Raw genomic sequence first — 17,860 nt, 5'->3', positions numbered from 1 at the left:
AATATCTTTAGTCACACTCAAAGCATAGGCAACAAGATTAGCCTCAACATATTTTTACTAACCTTAATGACTCTATGTTCACTAATGTAAATCCACCTTCATGACTCTACCATAATCTTAATCCATCTATGCCAAAATTACATGCATCTTAACTTGCCATAATGAGAATCTAATATTTTGGTTTAACAATGGAATATCATACTTCAAAGTAGCCAATATGAAAATCAAATAACCCCAAATAATGTCAAACAGTCGATAAATAAAATCTCAATAGAAAATAGACCAAAATACCATATTTGGGCAAACAAATAGATCTAGATCTGTTATATTTGGGTTGGAAAATATGGCAAGTCGAATCTAGTCTAATGGGTCAAATCTAGGCTGACCAGATCTAGAGTGGATTGAATTTGGCGGGTTAGGTCAAACCAAATCTAGGCAAGATTTGGGTGAAGAACCTTGAAATTTCTTTAATGGTAAAAGTTGTAGGGATGCTAGAAGTCGACGATGACGAGGGAGCTGCAACAATGGCTGGCGAAGGGTGAGGAAGGTCGATGGTTGTCAGTGATGCAAAGGTGGATGTTAGGCAACTGTCGGTGAGGGCAAGATAAAAAAAATAGGTAGCCAAAGAAAAATAGAGATGACCAACCATGAGATGGATGGTTGGAGCAAATCAATGACTAATCGATGGATAGTTTGTGAAGGAAGAACAACAATGATGACTGAGGGTTGATCAACCAAGAGTAAAGCTAAGGGGCCGTAGGTCGACGATCGTGGAGGTAGATGACTGTTGATGGTGGCAAAGCAAAGCGACTGTTGGAGGTCGAAGAGGCAGATGCATGTAACAGGAAGACTAAAACAGAGGAGAAAGGCTAACAGTCACATGAACGACAGCAAATGAGGCGTGGTCGACAATGGTGGTGGTGGTCAAATGGTAACAGCGACAACCAGTGGCGGCGGCGGCTGCAATAGCTAAGAACCCTAGCTTAAAAATATATAGCTACCATTCTCAAAGTCAATAGGTTTGACGAACAATCAATGTGTAACATCCACTATCAACTACAAAAACCACCTTTGGGGGTCACCAAACCAAAGTGATTGCCTAAGTTATTTAGCCCATCTCATCCCAAAAAATTGAATTCATTGACTATTATTGTGCTTATATCTATATATTCTAGTTATCTTATTCGGATGTGGTTTGGTTTTGGATTTTCTTTTTGTATTTCTTATTGATTTGGATTGAGGTTTGTTGTTAATCATGTGATATATTCTTATTCCAACTTTTCTTGGATTCTTTTGTTTGTCGCCCCACTAATTGATTTTGTTAATGTTGCTAGCTAGGCTACTGGTTTTAATGTTCTCACTTAACCCAAAATGAATTGTTTGGAAGCTTCATATCAACATGGACAAAGCCTTCAATATATACCCTCATTAGTTTTGGATGATGGAGTGGAGCAATATAGGATTGATCTTTTCTTTCTTCTTCTTTTTTTTTTTGGTTAGGAAAAGAAATGATTGATCTTATTTGAAGAAAGGATTTTTCCTTACTAGGGAGCAAGTCACGAGGTGATTGATTTGATGGGTCATTGTTTCTACATCAAGCTCGAATCTCCTTTTATTGCTCCATGATGGCAAGAGAAAACAGTGGAAGCAAGGATACTTGGGCTAGATGAAAATGGATAGATCTATTGTAGAAATGGTGGTGAAGAAAAATTAAAGGTGTCAAGTAGGAGTGGGAGGAGGATTGAATAATTGGAGTAATATCGAGAATAGACAAAAAAGAACAAAAATGGGAGAGCACCGTTACTTATGGATGAGCAAACTATTGGGGATGTTAAGCTTCTACAAAACAAAAACAAGGTTAATTAGAACTATAACCCAACAAAGCAGCTCGTTCCCTAGCTATATGGGCGTGTAAAGTCCTCAATGAAGCATGCCTTGATCCCAAATATGAGTGTTGTTTCTCAATTAAAACAATGAATTTATAGATGGAAAGCCGCCTTACGATGACTCACGTGTGGATTATCTAAATGATGGGTGACTATCGGGAACAATGGATGAGTCTCTCGAGATGGAGCGAAAATGATGGATGACTCTGTTGGGGGTAGTGGTAGCGATGGATGAGTCTCTCAGGGTGGAGCGACAATGATGGATGACCCCTCTAAGCAATGGATGACTTGTCCAAACAAGAAGATTAGTTAGGGGCTCAGGTAAGGATCCCCGCGCAAGCCCACCAATGCCTAAGTTAGCCTCTCGAAAGTATAGAGTAGTCGAAGGTAAGAAGGAAATACGAGTGTGAGAGATCGCATACTGAATGGGGGGAGGGGAGAACCCTTCTATTTATAGTGATGGAAAAGGCTACCGAGTGTCAAGTGACCCAATTTTATCGGTGAGTAACTCGAAGGTAGATTTGATCGGGTCTTGTGGGGGTGATGGCATGCGAATCTCAGGCGTGGGTATGAGGGCGCGCCTATGGCACCCCTAAGTGAGGGTCACTCAAGGGTACCAACATGGAGAACCCCTTGGTAAGGGTCATTTGGGGGTACAAGCATGGGCGCGGGCCCATGCGTGACCGGCTGGGGTTGTGCTAGGCTGCGTGGGGCGACGTGAGGCAGCAAAGGGTACTCTCGGGTGAGGGTCACCCAGGGGTGCGGGCACTGGGTTGTTGCCATGTGCACGGCTGCGTTACGGGTCGCGACCATGCCCGCGAGGGCTTCTTTCATTTATTTTTGCTAATCCACTTTTTTCGATTTATTTTTACAGGGCACATCAATTACTCCCTACTCCTTTGTCTGAGTGGCTCGGACGGAAGAGTATCTAGCCCTGTTAATCTCGTACACGCCTTCCTTTCACTTCTTTCACTTTTAGCTCTTCTCCATGCACTCGACTTTTCAAGTCCCTGTGTCATTTATAGTTATGGTGTTTTTGTATTTTGACTTCCCATAAGCACTAATGGCTCAAAGATGAGGAGGCAGATGCTTTACATGACGTGTTGAAGCTTTTACTCTTAGAACAGGGATCTGTGCGTTCAGTTCTTCATCTTCTAGAAGCATAGAAACGATTCCTTCATGTGCTCTCAGCTCTCGAGGTGGAGGGGGCTCTGAAAGATCTTCAAATCAATGCAAGAGTGACCCTGCCATTATTATTTTATATATGTATCTACATTTCTGTCGAGAGGAGAATTGGCATATTGGGGAATTTTCTTTGAATCTGGGGGTGTTCATGATGATTGGAATTCTATTTCCTGGTTGTCAGATTACTTGCGGAATGATGAATATGACATCTCTTCTTACAGGACAATGGCTATTTCGCCATTCAGTCACCAAACGAAGCGGCATAAGTCACTTGCGAGGCCACTGATATTATGCTTCCATGATGTATAGTTAATCGTGGGATGACAATCTTATGCCCTCTCATTGTCAGACTACTTGCAGGGCAATGGGATGTGTTTGTCTCCTCGTTACCAAGCTGTGAGCGAGGCAGCGAGACCTTTTATTTTTCCTAGTTGTCTGGCTATGTGTAGGGCAACGAGCTTGTGTTTTCCTCATTGCCGAGCTGTAAGGCAATGGGCCTTTTTTCTTATAATGTTGTGGCTCCCTAGTTTTGAATGTATATGCTTGATAGTATTGTTCTCGCGGTTCGATAAAATGCCTACGTTAAAGAACATTTATATTTTATTTTCATGGTTCGGCATGACACCTACGTTCACAATTAAAGAGCATCAGTACTCTATTTTTGTGGTTCGGCATAATGCTTACGTCCACGATTAGAAGGAATATCCATTGTCAGGTTACATGCAGGACAATGTCTTATTTTTCCCCCATTGAAAGGCTACATGCGAAACAATGGACTTGTTATCTTCCATGTTGCTGGGCTACGAGCAGGGCAATGAGCCTTTAGTTTTCACCTCGTTGTCAGGCTATGTGTGGGACAACAAGCTTTTATTTTCTCCTCATTGCCAGGTTATGCGTGGGTTAACGGGTTTGTTGTCTTACTCATTGTTGGGCTATTAATGGGACAATGACTCTTTGGTTTATACCTCATTTTTGGGCTATGTGCAGGGTAATGGGCATTTTGAGGAGAACTTTTGATTGATATTTCCTTTCATCCCGAAAAATAAAGACAAATTATAATAGAAATAATAAGGATAATGTATTGCACGAGAGAGTACAAGCATTTCGCTTTTGACATGGTTCAACAAAATGTGCCTACGTCCACAATCCCACCTTGGGCTCATATTATTAACAATTGTCAAGCATGCAATTCATATAAGGGGGATAATACAACTTGCGGTTTTGCCACCCAAAATGACGTGTATAGCCTAGTGTGTCGATTTATTATCCAAAGGTCAATTCTGTCTATAGTTGCTCCCTCACTCTTGCTATCTCTAATTATGTCTCTTATGTCCTTCAAGTCTCTCTTCCCTTATTCATGACTCCCTGTCGTTTTCCCCTTTTTCCTATGTGTATCTTCTAGGTGTCCTTCCCAAATAAGCATCTCAATTTGATTTTTCAATTCTCGACATTGATCAGTGGAATGGCCACAAGTTCTATGGTATCAACAGTACTCATCCTGATTCATCCTTATAGGTCAACCCACCATTTTCGAAAGTTTAATGAGGCTCAATCCTTCTATGGCTGCTAATATGGCAGACCAAGGTTGGGTGAGCTTGGTGTAGTGATTGAATTGGGGCCTAACATCCTCCAGCCTTCGAGCCCTCTCTTGTGGCCGATTATAGTCTTCTTTGACATCCTGCTCTTTTCTTATTCGCTCCCTATCCTCATCTATTGTCATAGTTCTCATTACTTCCATATGGTGTATGTATGTATTTGCTCTGAAAAACAAGTCTACTAAGGATTTTGGGGGGTCTAGAGATAGAGATTTTTGGAAGGAAGTTAGTCGCGTCCCTTGTAACATAGCAGACATTGTCATTTCAATCGGTAGATTACCAATCTCAAGCATGACATTCCGAAACCTGTCCACATAATGGCGTAGGGTCTCTTTTCTCCCATCTTTAATGCTATGGAGATATGTTGCGTCTTTCTTCTTCTGGTTGTTAATAATGAACGCTTTAATAAATTCTGCCTTTAACTACCCAAATGAAGAAATGGATGCTTTGGGTAAACTATTAAACCAAGCCTCATCATGTCTATCTAGGGTTAATGGGAAGGCCCTACACATTATCTCATCGTCCCATCCATGGAGTATCATCAAAGACTCATAATTCTAAACGTGATTATAAGGATCGTCCTTACCTAAATAAAGGGTTATTTGGGGCATCTTAAATTTCCTTAACAAGAGTTTTTCCATTACATCTTCCATAAATGGTAGTCTCCCTCGGGATTTTTCTTTTGAGACTGGTAATAACTTATTTTTTTGTAGCACTCACTCAATCATTTTCTTCATCTTCGTTGCCTCTTGAGCATTAAAGGCAATAGGGTTGTCATCAGGCTCATTGCTCTACCTTGTTACAAGTTTAGTAGAATTTCAACCTCCTTCCATGGGGGTGTTGGCCACTATTTTGGAGTATCTCCCCCTTTAAGAGCTTCACTTATCTACCCTTAGACAATCAGTCCCTTTTTAATTTCCCCGATAGGGAGAAGTTTGGGTGTGAGCCCCTCTCATAGAAGACCTTGGTTGATTGTTTCGAGAATGAACAGATTGAGCATGAGTCTTAGGGGTGGCCTCCCGATAGGAGTTGTTTCCTGATACCTCTTGACAAACCCTATTGGACAGAGCTATTTCTAGTATAAACTTTCTCAAGGTGGCTGGGATTGATCCATGAGGAACCAAGCCTTGCAGAATCCTAGGCATTTCACGAAGAGCTTGCTCCCCCTTGACGTGCTACTACCATAGTGCTTCGTACTTAGCCCAATGAACCATAGATGGGGTCTGTATACTTAAGCTAATGTGACATGAAAAATAGGGTACTGGAAGGGCATGTGAGGTGTTAAGGGGCAACACTTGAACCTGAATCCCCAATGGGTGAAGAGGCCCCAAAAATGGCGATTGATAGTGAGTGATGGATGGATGACCCTCACGAGGAGACTGATGGGTGAGGGGTGGCTGGCCCTGATGGATGAGGGGTAACTAACCCTCACAGAAAGATTGATGAGTGAGGGGTAGATGGCCCTCACGGGTGGACTGATGTTGATCTTCTACACAAGAGAGGGTCTCTCGCTGGGGTGATTAAGCACCATGAGAGAGGGTGCGATTGGTTCAGGTCTGTGCCATGACGATGGAGTTACTTCATATATGGCCTTTTGTTGGTTTTCCACAAACAACATCAATTGTTATTGCTCAATTACAACAATAAATTTATAGATGGAAAATCACCTTAAGATGACTCACATGTGGATTATCCGAACGATGGGTAACTATCGAGATCGATGGATGACTCTCACGGGGGGTAGCGATAGCAATGGATGAGTCTCTCAGGGTGGAGCAACAACAATGGATAAGCTTTCCGAGTGATGGATGACCTGTCCAAAAAAGATTGGTTAGGGGCGCGGGTGAGGATTCCCGCACAAGACCTCCGATACCTAAGTTAGCCTCTTGAAAGTATAGAGTAGTCAAAAGCAAGAATGAAAGGCAAGTGTGAGAGATCGCATATTGAATTGGGGGGAGGGGGGAGAACCCCTCTATTTATAGCGATGGAAAAGGCTACCAGGTGTCGGGTGATCCGATTTTCTCAGTGAGTAACTCAAAAATAGTTTTGATAAGGTCTTGTGGGGATGATGGCATGTGGATCATAGGTGTGGGCACGAGGGCGGGCCTATGGCACCCCCAAGTAAGGCTCACTCGGGGATGTCTCGTGCAGGGCACCCCCGGGTGAGGTCACTCGAGGGTGTGGGCATGGGGAACCCCCATGGTAAGGGTCACCCAAGGGTGCGAGCAAGGGCGCAGGTGCCCGCGTGATCGCCCAGGGCCGCGCAAGGCTGCGTGGGGCTGCACAGGGTCATAAGGGGCACCCTCGAGTCAGGTCACAAGAGGATGCAGGCATTGGGACTCGCACACGCGATCGAGGGGCTGCGCAGTTGTGTGAGGCGCACAACGCTTAGGCATGTGGGTGCGCACGGGGGCGCTGTAGTGGCTGTGTGGTGGGCCGCGACCATGCGCGCAGGGTCTTTTGCCTAGCCACATGGCGTTATCTCATTTTTTCGATTCTTTTATTTATTTTCGCTTTTGTACATTTATTTTTGTCGGGCACTTCAAGGAGAATAGTCAAGTAGATGGTATATCTTTGCTTACTCTTCATTGTCATTGTAGTTTAGTTCTGGTGTGGTTGTCTAACATTTATATCACAAAATAAAAATAAAAATATTGTTGCTGTTCTTCTTGTTCCAGTGACAAAATGAATCTTAGCTAATTTTGAAAGATGATCACTATAAGATTGTTGTTACAGAAGCATGACTTCCTGTGACAGTAGCCCATATTTTGGTGGAGGCTTCTCCCCATGTGATGGACTTCCAATTAATGTCTCCATAAGGAGTTTACCTTAAAATGTCAACCTCGAGATTATATATGTTTACATGAATATTTAAGATTACAGCTGATTGGTTATGCATTTGCCATTGCAAGGACAGAATCAACAGAACCATGCTTCCATTGGCCACACATCAGGCTTGATGAATTGTTGATATAGTCTTCAAGGTTATATCACTATCTCTTTTAATTTGGGATTTCTATATTGTTTTCCAGCTACCTCTTGCATCGGCATCGACAGCCAGAAACAGCGACTTATAAATATTAAAAACAAAATTCAAACAAAACAAAGTATGTATTAAAGTTAAACTAGATCTAGATCGCTCGCATTTACCCTTCACTATATATGTTTGCCAGTGAAAAAATCAAACACTTGGTTAATTACTGTAGTTCCTCAATTTAATTTGGTTGCGTAGCAGCTCATTAACTTGTAATAGTGATGTTTGTTACATTTGTAATTCAGTCCATCCCAATTGTATCAAACTTATTCGTAATTAGTAATTAAATTAGATTTTTTTGGGGTTTAAAAAGTTAGGAAAGGACTGACCTAGCTCACTTGCACTGACAGCTGACTCATCTCGTGCTTTAAGTAGTAATTTTCGTGATTATGCTTTGACAAAATGATAAAGATAATATAGACAAAACAGTGTACAATAATTGTAAGTTAAGTGAGAAACTACAGTGAATGCTAATGATACCATCAAAAGAAAAGAAGATGGAGAAAAGAGGGCAGAGAAAGCAACTTCCGTGGCCCATTGCATGTCAACTCAATTTGGCCCATGATGTGATTTTCGTCTTCCACCACTCCAAATTCTCTTCTCCTATTCCTTTAACCCCCCCTCCATCAGAGAGTCGGGTTTTATTAGGAACAGTTGGGAACTGGAACTGATCATTAATCTTCATCAATTGACAGCTTGTGATCGATGTCTATTGATAGAGGGAAAGATTTGGCGGATGGGGCGTCCAGCTCCCCCGGCGATCCACCGGCGACGCCAAGCCGATACGAGTCGCAGAAGCGGAGAGATTGGAACACTTTTGGTCAGTACCTGAAGAACCAGAGGCCACCAGTCTCAATGTCGCAGTGCAATAGCAACCATGTGCTGGAGTTCCTTCGATACCTCGATCAGTTCGGGAAGACTAAGGTTCACTTACAAGGTTGCATGTTCTACGGACACCCGGAGCCGCCCGCTCCTTGCACCTGCCCGCTCAGACAGGCTTGGGGCAGCCTTGATGCGCTCATTGGCCGTCTGCGAGCTGCTTATGAGGAGAATGGTGGCACGCCGGAGACTAACCCGTTCGCTAGCAGCGAAATTCGGGTTTATCTCCGGGAGGTGAAGGATTGCCAAGCTAAGGCAAGAGGGATCCCGTACAAGAAGAAGAAGAAGAAGGCGGGCCAAAGCAGCATGCCGGATGATGGATGAATTGAAGCCTGAACTGGTTCTCCTGATCAAGAGCTGCTTGAGTTATGGTAATTTTCTGCATATGAATGTTTTTAGTTCTTATCAATATATGGCATAAATTTCAACTTTTGAAATTATATATATATATATATATCTAAGAAGTCATATATGTAGGAGATTATTATACATGAAATAGCTATATATGTATTGCTTTTCTCTAGATTTGTATGTGGTTAGAAAACCATTGAAATCTATTTGTCAAACCCCAAACTTAACATGAAAAAATATCCTGATTACTCATAGTCGATGGGACATCTCTTCATCAATTCCTCAGTAGTAAACCCTAGTAACAGAAACCCAGAAAGGACTCATAGAAAATTTTAAAAATAAATAAATAATCCAGAAGCAAACAATAACCCCAACAATATACTTGCTTAAAGAATTTGTGCAGAAAATCATCAGTAATTAACTTAATTCCCCCTCCATTCGAGCATCAATGAGAATAGTATATAGTGGTGAACAAATAAATTTTAACCTCATTAATTCGTATATTGAGTTTACGATGCTCTCTCTCTCTCTCTCTAGAAAACCTAGCTAGGTGGAGGACAGATCTTAATTTAATACACAGAAACTTTTCATTAATTTAGGTACTTTTTGGATTCTGCAGATCTTGGGCTCCAACGGATCGTCCTTCTTAGGAATTAATATCTAAAAGTAGGACCAATAATTTGATAAACAAAAATTTCTGTCCGGTTCTCACAAGTAATAATTATATTTGAGGGTCCATGCAATCTCTCTGTATTACCCTTTCAGTTATATTTTTAAATCCTTGAAATCATCATGGCATATCTCCGAGATGTACGAGAAACAAATTCACATTAAAAATATTGCTTTCGTTTCATCATATCGGCAACTATATTAATTCAGATTAATGCCCCCAAATTGCCCTCTCTATCGTGCATAAGGGTAGTTCAGAAATTTTGTATCTGCATATGTAAGTGTCCTTTGTATCTTTGCTAGATTGCTCATTGTCGTCTTCAGATTTTGTGGGACATTATATTATTCCATTTGTCACCTGTCTTAGTTTTTTAAGTCAATAATGCATTGTGCGCTTGCATTAAACTCTACATGGAGGATGACCATCAATTGGGTGCTTCTTTTCCTTCAAGAACACCCATTTTATTTCCAATCCATAACCAAATTTTTTTATCACTGTTCATCTGGAAACTCCTTCCCTTTAACTGTTTATGCTTCTAGCTGATCTCAAATAGGGAAGTTTTTATCGGAATCTAGAGAGTTCAAATATCATTGCTTTTCATGTGGAAACCATGGAGCTTAATTAACTATTGTATAAAGTTAATGAATTTGCTTCGGTTCATTTCTCCCGGATGATCATCACCATTCGGATGAATTTGCTTGGTACACACCTTTCTCAGTTTGATTAATTAGTGATCTGGGTTTTGTTTCTTCTAGCTACCTCTAACAAATCTCCCAAAATGCTGATGTTTGCCTTTTCCTTTGGATTTTTCTGTTTTTCTTTGGGTTGTATTACTGTTTCCCTTGGTTTTTGAGATGGTTTAGATCTAGGTCTTTCGTTTAATCATGTTTGAGCTAGTTGAAGCATTAAGACTAAGTTTGTCTCAATGCATTTGCCCTAATGGACCCAGGTTGGCCTTGTGCCTAGATTGTAATTCACTCCTAGTAAATAAAAAAATTAAAAAGCAAACACAAGTTACTTGAAGCATGAAATTTCAACTAGAATTTGCACAATTTGCAGCTTTAGCAATTAGTTGGAGCTAGGATCTCAGGGTTTCCCAAATCATCCTTCTCGGATGAACTCTTCAGCTAATGATGCTTTGGTTATACATAATCCAAACCCACAAATTCCTCAACAAATAAACTTACTTGGTCCGAGTGAATTGTTGTTTTTGTCAATTAGGCTACATTTCATTCGGTACGGAAGAACGAATGTGTAGAAATGCAAGAATAGTACGTGGTGGGAATGGAATCAAACCACTGTTGGAACTCTATTATTGGGTACTTGCTCAAGGTTGAATAAATAATATAGAATTGGAAGCCCAATTCAACGCTAATCCAAAATTCCAATATTTTGAAACAATCACAACCTACAAAAGCAAACAAGCACATTGATGGAGACAACAACTCCCCCCCACTAGCAGGTGAAATCAAACTCAACTCAACAATTATATGCTTGAGAAGATAACTCATCACACTCAGCCATAGATTGATATAGCACAAATCCCATTGCTCGTTTTGCTGTTGCATCCCACTACTCATTTCAGCAAGCATAAAAAGTTGGAATCAATGGAATTGGGGTGTGTTTGATAGCATGAAAATTTTATGAAAAATGTCACATCCAAAAAATTGAATTTCATCTTTATTGTTTGATACATTACATTTTTCATGGAATTAAATTCCATGATACAACCATTAAATCATGTTTTAGCCTATTTTTCATGAAAAATTTCATCATAGGGGGATGGTTTTTGTTTTTCAAATAAATTAAAAAATATTTTCTTTTTCAACTAAGGGCACGTATTATTTTGATAATTTATTCCTGTTTATTTGAATTTGGTTGTGAATGCACTGAATTCCTGGCCCCACTGGACCTTGTCGCTTGTTTGTTTAGCCGAAAACAATCATCTTAACCTTTTATACTCAAATGTTATCAAACCGAATCTCTACTCAGTATTGATTAAAGTCATATCTCTATTAAGATACATATTTTAACTCAATTCATTGATCCCTATACGAAGTTATAATAACATAAAAGGAATCAAGATAATATCTAGAAAAAGTATTTGTGACTGTAGGGATCAATCTCACTTCCATCCCAGCTATGTACTTAATTAAAAGGTATGTTGAGTCAAAATCTCGTTTTTTTTTTTCTTTTTCTGCTCTAAATTTAAAATAATAATGAGATTATTAATAATAAGGATAAATAGATTTTTTTATAAAAAGTAAGTGTGCAAAATACAATTAAAATAATTTGATTATATAAGAAGAAGAGAAGACTAATAGAGGTTATTGTAAAGAGAATAGGTAGAATGAAATAAGTAAAAATAGAGGTTGATGAATATCAAGAAAAATTTGATTAAAAACTCTCGAGTATGATATGAACTATAATTCAAACTTTATAAACTATAAAATCATAAATAAAAGTCTTTGACAAAAAAAATGCAAAAAATAAAATTAAAACTTAATATATTATAATTGTTATTAATCTAATCTCAAAATAATAGTGCATGAGGCCAATATCCATGATCAGTTCAAAGTCCAAGCCTAATGATTTCTGGAGTTGTTTCAGCACTTCACGTCTTCTGAAGATAAATCAATACATACTAGCAAATACACAGTCTCATTACTCTATTTGGGTTATTCTTTATCAACAGGTGGTTGATAATCTTTATTATTATTGCAAAAATATTACCGTTTTACTGTATCAAGGCCCTTGGCACATACACCAATCAATACTAGACTCTCTTCGGTCTCTCTTCCTTTCAAATTTTATCTTCTTCCCTTGAAAATAGCCTCAGCCTCTAAAAAATAAAAATATTCATAAAACTGAATTTTAGATCCAAATGGTGTCGTTTCTCACTTCTCTCCTACGTGGAGTTCAAAACCAAACAAATTCGTTTCTTAAAAGAATTTTACTAACGAGTGTCGATTACTAGTTAAAGTACACTTAATGCACTTAATTTTTAACATTTTAATATTTCTATTAATTAGTTAAAAATTTCAAATTACCAACTTTAGTGTTTACAGAATGGAAGACAATTGTTGACAAACCATAGAAATGCCCCCCCAAAATTAAAGTCATAAATTCATTTAGAATCATAGATAGTGAGGGCATGTTTAGTTGTGAAAAATAAGTTTTTTGTTTTTTTAACTTTATTTTTATTGAATGATTTATTTTTTATTAAAAATAGATAACTTAATTTTTTTTAATTTTTAACTTTATATTATAAATTAAAAAATATATTTTTTTAATATTTTTAAAAAATAAATGGCATGATTTTTTGAAACAGAAAATGTGAAAGATATCCTTAATTATAAAATTAGAATAAAAAGGTATAAAATATGTTTAAAACTGAACAGGACCTAAAACTATATTTTTAACTATTTCCATATCAATTGAGTCGTTTCACAAGCATAAGCACATTGCTACGCATGCGCTGAGACATGATCTGGTTTTCTATCTCCAAGACTTGACTCTTGTGGTCTCATATTTTGAACATTCTTCCATGATAATCATTGTATTTTAGACTTCAAAATAAGCTAATTTGTCCTATAATTCTTTCTTTGTGCATGTTTTTCATTTTCCACACACTTCAAACCATGTAGTGGATCCTAGTAAGAACCAAATATTATGGCACAGCCAATTATATTCAATATCAAAAATGGGTTGCACTTAGGCTTCTTCTAATTAATGACAAGGTTCTCACCCTAAATAAAGTGATTATTTCATCTTGTTAAGGCTCCCATCCTTAACACCGCCTATTTTTTCAACCCATTTCCCTTTTTCATATACTTCTCAACAACATAAAATGTAATACAAATTTTTGGCCTACTTAAATGTGATTGGTTTATGGCATTTTTGTGATTGGTTAACTTGGTGTCTACCTACATGTCAACTTAATCCTTTTGTGATCTCATTCTAAACCTCTATCCAAAGAAAAAAACAAACTCATTTAACCCCTTGGACTATATGATAAATGATGGCCTTTGTGCTCATACTCTTGTCAATCCCAAACACTCCCTTGTTTCTGATTGTCTGTGGTCATTTGTGGTTATCCCTTAGTTGCTTAGTGGTTAATTCCGATACTCAGTGTTGTAGGGTTTGTTTTATGTTTTTGTCTACCCAGTCTTTATTATATTTCTCTCCTTTTTATAGATTTCGATCATAATTTCAGTATAGTTAATATAATCAAAGATAGCATTAACAAATCCTGAAGACTTAATAAAGACAAAAGGAATAACTACAAGTACTTTTCATGTAGCTAAAAGAATGTCCCCTATCCCTATATATCTAAATATATAGACAATAAATTAATTAATTAAAGCTATCAAGACAGTACATGAGGTAGTTTGTTAATTAGCTAGTTATTTGTTGTTTGTTAAAATAGTTGGTTAGTTAAGTCAGGTAGAGTTGGTTACAATAGTTTTGTATATATTTGGTGTTCTTCTTTCTTCTCTATAACTCTTAATCAACGGGAGCTACATCATACTTCACAAAATTCCACAGCTTTTTCCATCTCGGTAGTCTTTTTTCTTACATGGTATCAAAACCTTGAAATCTAGGGTTTCTATGGCTTCTTCTTCCTCATTTTTCCTCAATGATTCTCATTGTATTCTTCTTTTATGGAAACTTCGACTCAATCCCTAGTCTTATCAATTGAAAATCCTCATTCGTCATATTATCTTCATCATCACTCAGACAATCACAACATTGTGCTTGTTCCTGAGCTTACTTGGAGCAACTACCTATCTTGGAGTAGGTCCTTTATGCTTGCTCTTTTGATAAAAAAAACAAGTGTGTGGATTTCTCAATGGCACTGTCTTAGAGCCTAGGGCTATTGATTCTCTCCACGTTGCATGGAAAAGATAAAACGATTTGATTGTTGCTTGATTGCTATGGTCTATTTCTCCGTCGATCACCTTTACAATGTTTTACATGAACTCTGCTTCACAAATATATGGGACACTTTGAAGAAGCATTTCTCGCAACTAGACGATTCAATGATTTTCCAGCTTTAGTACCAGCTTAGTATCTTGACTCAAGGTACCAATCTGTTGATTCCTATTTCATAGAGCTCATTGGGCTATGGAAGGAGTTGAGGCTATTTCAACCTCCACCATATTGTTCTTGTGGACGATGTAATTCAGAGTGTTTCTAAAGGTTTGTTGACATTCATCATAAGGATCATGTGTTCCATTTTTAAATGGATTGAATGAGTCCTATTTAGCAACTAGGTCTCACATTCATATGATGAGGCCTTTTTCTTCTTTGGATAAAGCCTATATATAACCTACTTATTTGAGAAGAATCATAGAGAAATTTGCAATCTATTACTAAGCCATTCACAATCCTCTATGATTTCACAACAAACAAAAAGAAAAACAAGTCATGTAGCATATGCAATTATTGTAGGGAAATTGAGCATAAAAAGGAAAGCTATTATAGGTTGATTGGTTTCCCTCTAGATTTCAAGTTTACAAAGACAAAAACGTCACCAAACTCCACTTGAGTTGCAACAGTATTTGGCGCCACACCAAAGGAGAGTTCTCAATCAGAATCATTTGCACAACTTGGTCTCTCTCAAGCTCAAGTTCAGAGGCTCATAACAATCCTTGGCGAGACTGAGAGTTCACTAAACACCTGCAACTCAACCAATATAGTTATTGATCCTGCACCAACTGTTACCTCTTATTCCAATGCTACAAGTAACTTTCTTAGCACCCTAACCTTCTGTTCTACAACTTATTGTACTTGGGTAAACCAGTCAACAACATTGATATCAAACACTTGGATCATAGACACAGGGGTTTCTGATCACATCACATGCTCTTTGGATTCTTTTATTTCCGCTCAACCATTATCTTAATTTGTTTAGTTATCGGATGGTAACAATTCCAAAGTCACTCACATTGGTACTATAGTTTTGTGTCCTCGATTAATTCTACACAATGTTCTCTATGTTACTTCTTTTCACATTCAATCTCTTTTCTGTAAGTCAATTCAACATGTCTCCAAACTATTGTCTAATCTTCCTTGTTCCAACTTGTTTGATTCAAGATATGTCTTTATGGACAATGATTGGGCTTGCTAGGGTGAAGGTTGGTCTGTACATTGTACAATTTTTGGATGCAAGCTTGTCCATGAATTAGTCTACTTCTGTTTCTGCTAATAACATGGTTTCTTTTTCCACATCTATTCCTTTTGATTTGTGGTATTGTCGTTTGGGCCATGTTTCTATTGAAATAATTAAATAGATTCAACATCATTGTATTGATATCAAATGTAATCCCAATTTTTTTTGTGAAGTTTGCTCGTTAGCAAAACATAAATGATTGCCTTTTCCAATCCATACTACCAGTACTTCTTGACCTTTTGCATTGATTCATACAGATATTTGAGGACCTTACTCTATTACATTCATTGGAGGCTATCGATATTTTCTTACCATAGTTGATGATTTTACCAGAGTTACATGGGTGTATCTGATGAGGTCAAAGTCTAATGTCATTTTCATAATCTAGACCTTTAATAACCTAATCAAGAATCAATTTGACCTCACTATTCAGCACATAAGATTTGATAAGGGACCAGAATTCAATCTAGTTAATTTTATGCCTCCCATGGGATTATACATCAAGTAAGTTGTGTTGGCACCCCATAACATAATGGCATTGTTGATAAAAAAAACATCAACATTTACTGGTAATAGCTATAGAGCCTTGTTGTTTGAAGCTTCTCTCCATCTCCATTTTTTGGGGGATGCCATCCTTACAACAACTTATATCATTAACCGAATTAGTATCCTTATTCTCAACCATAAGACTCCATTTGAAACCTTATTTCACAAACCACCTTCTTACTCGAACTTCAGAGTTATTGGCCTTTTATGTTTTACTTCTACCTTCAACCACAATAGGAAGAAGTTTGCACCATGGCAAGGAAATGTATATTCATTGTTTATCCTGCAAGGATTAAGGGATTTAAGTTGTAAGATGTTGAATCTCAAATGCCTTTTGTTTCTAGAGATGTTGTGTTCTATGGACAAATTTTTCCTTTTGCAAATTCTCATTTTTCTATTTCTCATTCTCTTCTCCATGCTGATTTTCTTTCTCGTCAGCCATTCCCTGACTTTTCTTCTGTAACACCCCACATTCTCAGGGTGTGCCACTATGCTGGGGCTTAACATATAAATATATATTCTCTTTACACGATACATTACTTGACACCTCAAGTATCATATTTCAAATAAAACCCCCAACATATCATTCATAAATGTGGAAGCAACAATTGAAATCTAATATGGTACATAACTGAATTCACTTTATTCATAACATGGAAATCGTACCATAGTATAACATCACGTCTTCAAATAAAATATATGGAGAACCATCTCTTGAAAATAGCAACTGAGCACCTCAGATATAATCAAATGGTGATACCTCAAATAACATTGAACAATATTACATGATCAATAAAACATCATTCATAATACATGGCATACTTTGATTTTACAATACCAATCCTCAAAGGAACATAAGTTCAACATAACTAAAACATAATTGAATCTTTCTATGGAAACAAAATACCAGAACAACATGTTGAATCCATCGAGCATGTCAACATATGCTGTCACATCTCAACCACTTCCTTGCCTAAGCTGCAACTCCTAATTGGAACATTTGAATATTTCAGGGGCATAACTCAAGTTAGATGTTAAATCATCCAAGTGAGTGTTTAAAAACAAATACATGAATGCATGATATAGTAACATGAACAAACATATACCCTAGTGTAACTTCCTTGGCAATCAATGCCTAGCACGGAACCCTAGGCAAAAATCTCGACCTACTTACGGGGTACTCCTAACGTTGTTCCAACAATCCCCTTGAAGAATTACGGCTATACTATCAGGGCGACATTCCATCCTGACACAAGTATTGATATGTTAAATAATATCTTGCTAAATAAAATATCACGATTATCAATGCAACAATACATGCACAAATATAACAAAATGCTCATATAATACATATAACTTAGCCACATTCGTGACTATCATGCTTAACATAGGCAAAACATAACATGCATAAGCTTTTGGGGAAAACCACTCATCTAATGCTTTGACTGCATGCTTATCGAGACTAGATGCTGCCAAACTCGAGAAACTCAAAAGGTAAGCACCCAATATTTTTACACAAACACCTTCATCTTATTTTTC

At 37.9% G+C, this 17,860-nt stretch overlaps 1 protein-coding gene across 1 annotated transcript in view; it reads left to right on the top strand.

Moving 5' to 3' along the window:
• The first annotated feature begins 8,225 nt into the window (after nt 1–8,225).
• Nucleotides 8,226–17,860, top strand: part of LOC127792366 (protein LIGHT-DEPENDENT SHORT HYPOCOTYLS 10-like) — a 55,031-nt gene continuing 45,396 nt past the window's right edge. The window contains exon 1 of the mRNA XM_052322837.1: nt 8,226–8,950. Within this exon, the coding sequence (XP_052178797.1) occupies nt 8,406–8,903 (498 nt within the window). The 5' untranslated portion in view covers nt 8,226–8,405 and the 3' untranslated portion in view covers nt 8,904–8,950. The remainder of the gene's footprint in view (nt 8,951–17,860) is intronic.

Source organism: Diospyros lotus, chromosome 15, assembly GCF_014633365.1.
Source record: "Diospyros lotus cultivar Yz01 chromosome 15, ASM1463336v1, whole genome shotgun sequence".
Classification (NCBI taxonomy): domain Eukaryota; kingdom Viridiplantae; phylum Streptophyta; class Magnoliopsida; order Ericales; family Ebenaceae; genus Diospyros; species Diospyros lotus.
The sequence above is the reverse complement of the archived record's forward strand: the minus strand, read 5'-3'. Positions and strand labels throughout refer to the sequence as shown.